The sequence below is a fragment of the Thalassophryne amazonica genome, chromosome 9 (genome assembly GCF_902500255.1).
Source record: "Thalassophryne amazonica chromosome 9, fThaAma1.1, whole genome shotgun sequence".
Classification (NCBI taxonomy): Eukaryota; Metazoa; Chordata; class Actinopteri; order Batrachoidiformes; family Batrachoididae; genus Thalassophryne; species Thalassophryne amazonica.
The window spans coordinates 29,649,378-29,661,490 of NC_047111.1; the positions used below are offsets into that span (position 1 = coordinate 29,649,378).

The 12,113-nt window shown below is 39.4% G+C and overlaps 1 protein-coding gene across 3 annotated transcripts in view; it reads left to right on the forward strand.

The window, feature by feature from the left end:
* Window positions 1–12,113, forward strand: part of zgc:77151 (uncharacterized protein LOC337153 homolog) — a 106,782-nt gene that overhangs the window by 50,975 nt on the left and 43,694 nt on the right. For all 3 annotated transcript variants that reach the window (XR_004562598.1, XM_034177843.1, XM_034177844.1), the window contains exons 5-6: window positions 2,452–2,685; window positions 9,796–9,902. Coding sequence is in view for 2 of the 3 variants with exons in the window: in XM_034177843.1 (XP_034033734.1) it covers window positions 2,452–2,685; window positions 9,796–9,902 (341 nt within the window). In the remaining variant the exon portion in view is untranslated. The remainder of the gene's footprint in view (window positions 1–2,451; window positions 2,686–9,795; window positions 9,903–12,113) is intronic.

Sequence of the window (12,113 nt, forward strand, 5' to 3'; positions counted from 1 at the left end):
CAGAAGTGTCTGACTCCGTGGTATAACTCACAAACTCGTAGCTTAAAGCAGATAACCCGTAAGTTGGAGAGGAAATGGCGTCTCACTAATTTAGAAGATCTTCACTTAGCCTGGAAAAAGAGTCTGTTGCTCTATAAAAAAGCCCTCCGTAAAGCTAGGACATCTTTCTACTCATCACTAAATGAAGAAAATAAGAACAACCCCAGGTTTCTTTTCAGCACTGTAGCCAGGCTGACAAAGAGTCAGAGCTCTATTGAGCTGAGTATTCCATTAACTTTAACTAGTAATGACTTCATGACTTTCTTTGCTAACAAAATTTTAACTATTAGAGAAAAAATTACTCATAACCATCCCAAAGACGTATCGTTATCTTTGGCTGCTTTCAGTGATGCCGGTATTTGGTTAGACTCTTTCTCTCCGATTGTTCTGTCTGAGTTATTTTCATTAGTTACTTCATCCAAACCATCAACATGTTTATTAGACCCCATTCCTACCAGGCTGCTCAAGGAAGCCCTACCATTATTTAATGCTTCGATCTTAAATATGATCAATCTATCTTTGTTAGTTGGCTATGTACCACAGGCGTTTAAGGTGGCAGTAATTAAACCATTACTTAAAAAGCCATCACTTGACCCAGCTATCTTAGCTAATTATAGGCCAATCTCCAACCTTCCTTTTCTCTCAAAAATTCTTGAAAGGGTAGTTGTAAAACAGCTAACTGATCATCTGCAGAGGAATGGTCTATTTGAAGAGTTTCAGTCAGGTTTTAGAATTCATCATAGTACAGAAACAGCATTAGTGAAGGTTACAAATGATCTTCTTATGGCCTCGGACAGTGGACTCATCTCTGTGCTTGTTCTGTTAGACCTCAGTGCTGCTTTTGATACTGTTGACCATAAAATTTTATTACAGAGATTAGAGCATGCCATAGGTATTAAAGGCACTGCGCTGCGGTGGTTTGAATCATATTTGTCTAATAGATTACAATTTGTTCATGTAAATGGGGAATCTTCTTCACAGACTAAAGTTAATTATGGAGTTCCACAAGGTTCTGTGCTAGGACCAATTTTATTCACTTTATATATGCTTCCCTTAGGCAGTATTATTAGACGGTATTGCTTAAATTTTCATTGTTACGCAGATGATACCCAGCTTTATCTATCCATGAAGCCAGAGGACACACACCAATTAGCTAAACTGCAGGATTGTCTTACAGACATAAAGACATGGATGACCTCTAATTTCCTGCTTTTAAACTCAGATAAAACTGAAGTTATTGTACTTGGCCCCACAAATCTTAGAAACATGGTGTCTAACCAGATCCTTACTCTGGATGGCATTACCCTGACCTCTAGTAATACTGTGAGAAATCTTGGAGTCATTTTTGATCAGGATATGTCATTCAAAGCACATATTAAACAAATATGTAGGACTGCTTTTTTGCATTTACGCAATATCTCTAAAATCAGAAAGGTCTTGTCTCAGAGTGATGCTGAAAAACTAATTCATGCATTTATTTCCTCTAGGCTGGACTATTGTAATTCATTATTATCAGGTTGTCCTAAAAGTTCCCTAAAAAGCCTTCAGTTAATTCAAAATGCTGCAGCTAGAGTACTGACGGGGACTAGAAGGAGAGAGCATATCTCACCCATATTGGCCTCTCTTCATTGGCTTCCTGTTAATTCTAGAATAGAATTTAAAATTCTTCTTCTTACTTATAAGGTTTTGAATAATCAGGTCCCATCTTATCTTAGGGACCTCGTAGTACCATATCACCCCAATAGAGCGCTTCGCTCTCAGACTGCAGGCTTACTTGTAGTTCCTAGGGTTTGTAAGAGTAGAATGGGAGGCAGAGCCTTCAGCTTTCAGGCTCCTCTCCTGTGGAACCAGCTCCCAATTCAGATCAGGGAGACAGACACCCTCTCTACTTTTAAGATTAGGCTTAAAACTTTCCTTTTTGCTAAAGCTTATAGTTAGGGCTGGATCAGGTGACCCTGAACCATCCCTTAGTTATGCTGCTATAGACGTAGACTGCTGGGGGGTTCCCATGATGCACTGTTTCTTTCTCTTTTTGCTCTGTATGCACCACTCTGCATTTAATCATTAGTGATCGATCTCTGCTCCCCTCCACAGCATGTCTTTTTCCTGGTTCTCTCCCTCAGCCCCAACCAGTCCCAGCAGAAGACTGCCCCTCCCTGAGCCTGGTTCTGCTGGAGGTTTCTTCCTGTTAAAAGGGAGTTTTTCCTTCCCACTGTAGCCAAGTGCTTGCTCACAGGGGGTCGTTTTGACCGTTGGGGTTTTACATAATTATTGTATGGCCTTGCCTTACAATATAAAGCGCCTTGGGGCAACTGTTTGTTGTGATTTGGCGCTATATAAAAAAATTGATTGATTGAATTGATTGATTGATCAAGTCTGATATGCTGCCTCTCTCTTTATTTTGTCTTTCAGATGGAGGTTTAGAGAATCAGAGTGTAAAAGTTGTCAGCTACCCCCAGTACTGCCGCTTCCGTTCTCTGCAGAGGCGCATCCAGGACAAGGCAAGGGCACAGGATTTGCAGGACCCGCACTTGCTGGCCCTGGGAGGTATCATATTGGCAGTGCCCAACACCCGTGTGATGTACTGCAGAGACACTTTCAACCACCCCACCTTGGAAAGCAGCACCAGCTTCTCTTGGCAATTCAGTGAGTCTCTCTATCAGTGGTTAATAATGTGACTGAGTGAAGCTTTCTGAAGTTTAGTCAGAAAGGCATCTGGTCTTCTTGTTTGGCAGGGAAGCATTTCACCACTCATCCAAGTGGCTCCATCAGGCTGTGACAGCACTGGTTTGTGTATTCTCAAGCTAGTGCTGTCACTGACTGATATAATGTCAACCCTGGTCGATCTCCCTGCAACACCTACTGGTGTTAGAATAGTGTGTCCAGCAGTGTGGTTCTGGACGCTGAAACCAGGATCCAGCAATTTGTTGCCCCCCAACATTTTGCAAAGTCATGGAACATTAATCCATTTTCACCACAGTGACCAGATCCACAAGGACTGATAGTGAAATCAGCACCGCTCTGAGTGTACGTGGTCCTAACTTAAATACTGTTAAATTAATGCCACCATAGTGTTAATTCAACTCTATTAGAGTGCTAATTCAAGTATACTGTCTACAGTTGATTGATTTAACACTGCTGACTGGGACCTCATGCACTTGCTGAAGTATAAGGTATGTTTTTTTTTTTTTTTTTTTTTTTTATTATTATTATTATTAAATGGCTGCTGATTGTGGGCGATATGCCCTAGAAGTAATACAGTATTATATTAGGGTATGACTAGTATATTGTTTTTGAATGTGGGTGAACTGATTTATTGCTAGAAATGGGTTCACCACTGTTTTTTTAAGTTATTTCCAAATTTTGGGAGGAGTAGTTTTTCCTGTCTCTTTATGTAAATGAATGGACAGGGAGCTTGGACGTTGTAAAATTAAAGCATTTGTGGTGGATCTTTGTGTCTCAAACAGCCTGTGTGTTTTGTGAGATTTCAGTCTTGTCCACACGGTAAAGGCATGATAACATTGTGCTGACTAATGATGTAATCATAAATGAGTTTAAACGCTCAAGGCTGGCAGAAAAGGACGAGCTCTGAAATTATTTCTCGAACTATATGAAGAAGCTGAATGCATGTGGTGTCAGGACCGCTTGAAATATGCTTCATGTGGAAAACAGCGCCTCTGTCACCACAACAAAGCGGTGAAACCCAAAGTTGCCCAAAAGTCCATGCAATCAACTAAACAACTTAGTGATGTTTCTCGCTGAAAAGAAGGCTAACAATGGTCAGTTCTTTGTAAATATTAATTGATTTTCAAAAAATATTATTGCCCACATTTTTTTGTTTCTGAAGTGATTCTAGGTTTTTGCTGAAAGATGGATCATGTGTTTTCCATGTGTTGCCCACTTACTTAATGCAACCTGGTTTTTACTATGAGCAACCTGGAAATGACAACGAAACAGTTAAATTGTTCGTGTTGAATCGGGTCCCCATGTGGTTCAGGTGTATTGACTCAGTAATAGTTTAGTTAAGTCTAAGCTGTTTCATTCTCACTGATGTGTGATAAAGCAGCACTGGCATGCAATGTTAAAATGGATTATTGAACCTCAGATCATCAAGAGCCTCATTGTTTTGAATCTAAACAACTATGAATAACAAACTTATTCTGCCATTGAGTATCAGTTTAAATAAGTTCAATTGAATATTGTTTAGTCAGTTTGCTCTGCAGTTCAAAATTTTGCATAATTGTGTCCTCACTGTGGCTTGACTTCTGTCATGAATGGAAATGAGTAGGTTTTTTTTTTTTTTTTGCTATCACGGCCCTCACTGTGTAAACATGTAAAATACAAAACCTGTCAGAAAATATGGATTTTTTTTTTTTCTTTTTCTGTTCATCCTTAAAATTATGCTCAAAATGCACCATTTGGTACCTTGTTTCTCCCATCTGTGAGAGGGTAACCCCCTCCCCATCATTGGCACTTGCGGTTTGATACTTTCAGGTTTTTTTTTTTTTTTTTTTTGTTTTTTTTTTCCCTCACCCTATTTACATGTCTGAAATAAGAGAAAATGGGTTATTTTTAATTTTTCTTTTTTTTCTGGTTGCTAGTGATTTTATTTTTAATTAGCCTTTTCTAAATATGAAGAGAATCTATTTTTTTTTTATTATTATTTCTGCTCATCTTATTTTGACCAGGAAAAAGAAACAGTTCATATTTAATCTTTTGTATTTTAATGCTGCATTTACACGACAAGTCACGAATGTCACGAAGTATACATTCTTGGCTGCTGATGTGAATCATCACAAATGTGAGGATTCGGGGCAGAGGCGTCAGGTGTCCTCAGGAACTGGTGCAAACTGTTACCAAGCGTTCTGATTAATGGCACGTGTTGCTGGAGAATTATCAGGAACCATTACCCACGGTCAAGAATAATATTCCGTGTTGTTGTGCACTATCGCGCGTAACAGCACATTAAGTTCTGTCACGTTGTGAATGAGGTGAATTGTCTACACACACACCCCCACATTCATCCAACCATCAGTTGCTGAACAGTTCAGATCGCTCTAGTTTTTCCTTAACAGTTTTTCCTCAACAGCCACAGCAGAAGAACTTTGTGACTGCATGCTTAGTTGGTCTCTGTGCCACTCCATGGCACAGAGAGGAGGAGGAGACGGAGAGAGCCAGATGTGGCTTCACGCGGCTCTCGTCTTGCTCGTTTTCCCAAACATCAGGCACAGCAGCAGGTGGAACACCTGCAGGAGTGCGCTGGGGAGCAATGGAACGAAACTTTTAGCCGACTTGGCGTCACTGTCCTCCTTCAGCATACTGCAACAATGAAACTGAATGTGGTGCAGCAGGGTTTAATTGTGCGCACATCAGAGAAGAACGCTGTCACGCTCTATTAAGGATCACCACTAATCAAGACGGATCAACACACTCAGTTGCGACCTCCACGACATGAGGCGAAATGAGGGTGGTATGAGACATTTGTGGAAGGTTTTTTTTTTTTTAACAGCCAAAAACATGCTCCACGAATATCACGCACCAACACGTGCTATTAAGAAATCTATTCAGATGCATTAAGTCATGTTAAGAATGTCTGGAATGTGCCAAGAATGACACAAATATGACATTCATAATGCGTCTTGTCTATGTGTAAATGCACCTTAATATTTTTGTTGATTCTGATTGTTCTCTTAGCTGTCTCCACCTTGTTTTACCTTAAATCCTAGGGCACGATTGCAAAAGGTGTATATAAAAAGACACTGAACAGTGTATGATTTGGTTGTTTAAAAAAAAATAATCTTTTTTTTTTTTAAATCCCTGTTATTCCTTCAGCATTATTTTGTTGCAGTTAAAAAAAAAAAATTAAGTCGGTGATTCTCTGTACTGTTTTACAGATACAAGTATTTCTCACTGTGCTTTCAGTATTGCACAATCCATATTGTGGTGCACTATAATACCAGTGTACTACTAATCCTTAGTGGCTGTATATTACAAAAGGGTAAATTTTCAGGGGTAGGTCTGTATAATTGTTAACAAGGATTATAATCAAGGGGGGGTGGGGTTATTGAAATGTGAGTAATCATACTAAACGGCGAGCAAATGAAAACAGCTGTAAAACTCAGAGCGCCCCCCACCCCATGGAGATTAATAAGGTTATGAAACCAGTGATCTGGCAATTTCTTGACAAACCTCTGACATTTCTGGCTTTCAGATTTGCTCCTCGTGCTTATACTAACAACTGAAGCAGCAGCCATGCAAAATATTTCAGCAACACAACCTGAAAATCAAGTAACCTTAGAAGCTATGACCATAATAAACGCACAGCATGACGTGAAAGAACTGCAGTGTTTGCACCACAATATTACAGGCCTGGCAGAGCCCAACAGGCCAATCAGCACCCCTGCCAGGCCTGCATTTTTTTTTGTTGTTTTAAGTAAAGCCAAATATTAATACAGTGCCACATGGAAACAATAAAAAATGTAATAAAATTATTCAAAAACACACAAAAAACACAAGAGCATAAACATTAAAAAGGAGCGCCAGCTTTGACATTTTGGAGATGTGGTGCATGATATGAGCACCTGAGTGTTGAGGACTACAGTGGCTCGATGAGTCCTTGGCAAAGCCCACGTTTCACCTGGCTGTGATGTGAGGCTGAACCGGTGGTCTGCCTGGGTGGTTGACATCCACCAGCCATTCAGCATCAAAGGTAGCAGTCAGAGCTTTCAGTCGAAGGCGGCACTCGCCAGAGTCTGACATCAGCTGGACAGGACTAGACTTCAGTCAAAATAAGTCAAACCCTCCACATCCTCCTTCCCTTGAATTTCTCATGTAATGCTCCATCACCGTCCCATTGATGTTAAAACTACTCAATTATTCCCGTTTGACACCAGACATCTGCATTGTTGGAGGCATAGTGTAATTTAAATCAAAGGTAGAAAACTTTGATCTGCGGACAGCAGCTTGTTAAATCCTCTGCTGTCCTGTGCCTGAAGTGAGGCTGCCAATTTTGCTTATACCAAATAAGTTCCTTTTTTTTTTTTTTTTTTTCCTGGCTTTAAATAAGGGACTGGGGGGGGGGGGGATAATTGAGACGCTGCCACAAAGCAGTTTATTTCCAAATTTAAGGTGCCCTGTTCAATAGATAAAGGAAATAGTCAACGAGCACTTAAGTTTTTCTGTGTGATATCCCCACTCATTCTTGAATGCAATAATTCTCCCCAATCGGTGAGAACCGCCAGGCCTGAAAAAAAATTCTAGAGGAAATGGTGCACAGCATTTACAAACGCATTAATTCCATGTTTGGAAGTTTGTGTGGGTGTGAGCGAATGCTGCTGTTTTCTGCTCAGCAATGTGGCACCCTGAGCCTTTATTAATGCAGATGTTTGAGGGTACTGAGATGAATATGATTCATAATATCCATGTTTTTATTTTGTCATACAACGTTTATGTATTTTTACCCAAGAAGCCCAGAGTCTGTCTGCCTGAGGCCTCCTGACATCATTAACCACTGATCCTTACACATTGGATTAGGCAGAACTGAGAACAGCTCTTTTAAGAGCCACTCAGATTTGACTCTGAACCATACCTGTGCTTACATTCCTCACACAAAGATGCAGGTTTTCAAAATAGTCAATCGTTGATTAGTAAAATATGTATATGACAAATTATTCAATGTAATTAATATTTTGTTACTAATTTTTGTCGTCATGTTAATGTTAAAATATATTTATTATAGCCAGTACCTTATCTAATAGCTCTTAAGAAGTAAAATTTGCAAACCTGTTTATTCAGTGTGTGTGGGAGATCTAAAGAGTTAAAAGAAAGAAGCCAATGATTTGGCTCTCAGAATTTTTCCACCTCTGCTGCTGGGAAGAAACTTATATAGAGTGCATCTGGAAAGTATTCAGTGATTTACTTTCTCCACATTTTGTTATGTTACAGCCTTATTCCAGAATGGATTAAATGAATGTTTTCTCCCTGAAAATTCTACATACAACACCCCATAATGACAATGTGAAAGCTTATTTTTTGTTGTTTGTATTTACATTTTTGAAAAAAAAAAAATAGTGGTTAGTGTGCATGGTTTCTGTGCGGAAGGTTCCTGGTTCAAACCCCACTCCTGCCACATTTCTCCACGTAATGTGGAGTGGCATCAGGAAGGGTATCCGGTGTAAAACTTGACAAATTAATATGGAGACCCATCTCTGATCTGCTGTGGTGACCCCAAGTGAAAAAACAAGGGAGCAGCCAAAGGGTCTTATTTTATTAAAAAAAGAGGAAATGTTTCTGTGCCCTTCCCAAATTTGTGCCTCAAGACAATCCTGTCTTGTAGGTCTTCAGACAGTTTCTTTGACTTCATGCTTGGTTTGTGCTCTGACATTCACTGTCAACTGTGGGACCTTATATGTAAACAGGTGTGTGTCTTTCCAAATCATGTCCAATCAACTGAATTTACCCCAGGTGGACTCCTAATTAAACTGTAGAAACATCTCAAGGATGATCAGTGTAAACAGGATGCATCTGAGCTCAGTTTGGCGCTTCATGGCAAAGGCTGTGAATACTACATGTGATTTTAGGGTTTTGTTCTTTTTTTTAAATAAATTTGCAAAAATCTCAAAGGTGTTTCATATTGTCATTATGGGGTAGTGTGTATAGAATTTCAGGAAAAAATAATTTCATTCTTTTTGGATTAAGGCTGTAACATAACAAAATGTGGAAAAAGTGACGTGCTGTGAATACTTTGTGAATGCACTGTATGTTTTTATACTTCTAAGTTTGAGTTTGACATGATGATCACCTAACATCTGGCAACTGTCATCACATTGGTGTTTCTTTATTCTTTCATTTGTTCAACCACAGTCTGCACCAACATTGGTAATGGTTTTAAAGTGCCATGTCCATACTGCAGCTTTCCCATAGAGGTGGCATACCTAATCCTCCAGTGTAGTCGACCACCACCGCTTCCTCTCCAAGCATTCGTACTCACACTTGCTCAGAATTGGGTAAATTTACACGACTATCTCGTAGCCAAATGTCAAAGTAAAAAATGCCAAGTGCTGCAAAATAAGTGTTCACTGCTTGAAAGCGATCAGCTGACTGCAAAAAGTCTTTGATGTTGATGACTCAATGCATTCTGGGTTGATTTTTGCTGATGTGGAATATGGGCAGTTCTGAAGCTGCAGCTGCATTTTTGAGCGAGCTGTTGAACCCCAAAAGTGCTCAACCTTGGGGCATATTGCCCTCAAAAAAATTCTACATGAAGGTGGGAAGTGTATGTCCATAAATGAAGCAGGCAGTGGCTCTCTCCAAACATCTTCAGACTGACTGTAAAACATCTACTGTGATTCTCATGACAGCCACGTGATTGGTCATGAGAGCCTGGAGACTTTCAGGACCTTAAATAGTTTTATGTGTGGTAGAGAGAGTTTAATATTGAATCTAAAATCAATTGAATTTGACCATTGGCAGCAACAAAATGTCAAATGACAAATAATTAAACTCTTCAGCAGGATGCTGAGGTGAAGGATGATCCCAGTATTAGTAACTACTGGAGTTGTGAAACTGAGGCGGAGTGGATGTGGAGGCAATTTTTGTTTTTCTCTTTTTTTGTGTTTGTGTGTGTGTGCGCGCGCAGTGCGATTTACCATGTCAAGGACGTCATTCCAGCTTCAAACGTAGTTGTAAATTTGATGTTCTGACATTCCTGAAGTTGTTCTTTGTTCTTATTACATGCCATGTCTGTTTTTGTTGCAGAATGTCCGACTCTCAGTCTTAGAGGGCGACCTCGCAAGAGGAGAGGCCGGAATAGCAAAGACTCCCCAACCTCCAGCCCGTCAGAATCCTGGATAGAGCGGATGAAGGTTTGCTCTTTAGAACATTTCATTATTGTGTTGTTTCTGGAAGAATATTTTTTCCCCTCACTATTTTATATATATATATATATATATATATATATATATATATATATATATATATATATATATGATTCCTTCTTTATGTGCTCTAATGCCATATACCAACACAGTCCAGAGTAGCTACCTAAACTCTGTAAGTGAGATAGAGTATCTCGTCAATAGTTTTATATCCTCATTGAAGACAACTTTGGATGCTGTAGCTCCTCTGAAAAAGAGAGCTTTAAATCAGAAGTGCCTGACTCCGTGGTATAACTCTCAAACTCGCAGCTTAAAGCAGATAACCCGTAAGTTGGAGAGGAAATGGCGTCTCACTAATTTAGAAGATCTTCACTTAGCCTGGAAAAAGAGTCTGTTGCTCTATAAAAAAGCCCTCCGTAAAGCTAGGACATCTTACTACTCATCACTAATTGAAGAAAATAAGAACAACCCCAGGTTTCTTTTCAGCACTGTAGCCAGGCTGACAAAGTCAGAGCTCTGTTGAGCTGAGTATTCCTTTAACTTTAACTAGTAATGACTTCATGACTTTCTTTGCTGATAAAATTTTAACTATTAGAGAAAAAATTACTCATAACCATCCCAAAGACGTATCGTTATCTTTGGCTGCTTTCAGTGATGCCGGTATTTGGTTAGACTCTTTCTCTCCGATTGTTCTGTCTGAGTTATTTTCATTAGTTACTTCCGCCAAACCATCAACATGTCTATTAGACCCCATTCCTACCAGGCTGCTCAAGGAAGCCCTACCATTAATTAATGCTTCGATCTTAAATATGATCAATCTATCTTTATTAGTTGGCTATGTACCACAGGCTTTTAAGGTGGCAGTAATTAAACCATTACTTTAAAAGCCATCACTTGACCCAGCTATCTTAGCTAATTATAGGCCAATCTCCAACCTTCCTTTTCTCTCAAAAATTCTTGAAAGGGTAGTTGTAAAACAGCTAACTGATCATCTGCAGAGGAATGGTCTATTTGAAGAGTTTCAGTCAGGTTTTAGAATTCATCATAGTACAGAAACAGCATTAGTGAAGGTTACAAATGATCTTCTTATGGCCTCAGACAGTGGACTCATCTCTGTGCTTGTTTTGTTAGACCTCAGTGCTGCTTTTGATACTGTTGACCATAAAATTTTATTACAGAGATTAGAGCATGCCATAGGTATTAAAGGCACTGCACTGTGGTGGTTTGAATCATATTTATCTAATAGATTACAATTTGTTCATGTAAATGGAGAATCTTCTTCACAGACTAAGGTTAATTATGGAGTTCCACAAGGTTCTGTGCTAGGACCAATTTTATTCACTTTATACATGTTTCCCTTAGGCAGTATTATTAGACAGCATTGCCTACATTTTCATTGTTACGCAGATGATACCCAGCTTTATCTATCCATGAAGCCAGAGGACACACACCAATTAGCTAAACTGCAGGATTGTCTTACAGACATAAAGACATGGATGACCTCTAATTTCCTGCTTTTAAATTCAGATAAAACTGAAGTTATTGTACTTGGCCCCACAAATCTTAGAAACATGGTGTCTAACCAGATCCTTACTCTGGATGGCATTACCCTGACCTCTAGTAATACTGTGAGAAATCTTGGAGTCATTTTTGATCAGGATATGTCATTCAATGCGCATATTAAACACATATGTAGGACTGCGTTTTTGCATTTGCGCAATATCTCTAAAATTAGAAAGGTCTTGTCTCAGAGTGATGCTGAAAAACTAATTCATGCATTTATTTCCTCTAAGCTGGACTATTGTAATTCATTATTATCAGGTTGTCCTAAAAGTTCCCTGAAAAGCCTTCAGTTAATTCAAAATGCTGCAGCTAGAGTACTGACGGGGACTAGAAGGAGAGAGCATATCTCACCCATATTGGCCTCTCTTCATTGGTTTCCTGTTAATTCTAGAATAGAATTTAAAATTCTTCTTCTTACTTATAAGGTTTTGAATAATCAGGTCCCATCTTATCTTAGGCACCTCATAGTGCCATATCACCCCAATAGAGCGCTTCGCTCTCAAACTGCAGGCTTACTTGTAGTTCCTAGGGTTTGTAAGAGTAGAATGGGAGGCAGAGCCTTCAGCTTTCAGGCTCCTCTCCTGTGGAACCAGCTCCCAGTTCAGATCAGGGAGACAGACACCCTCTCTACTTTTA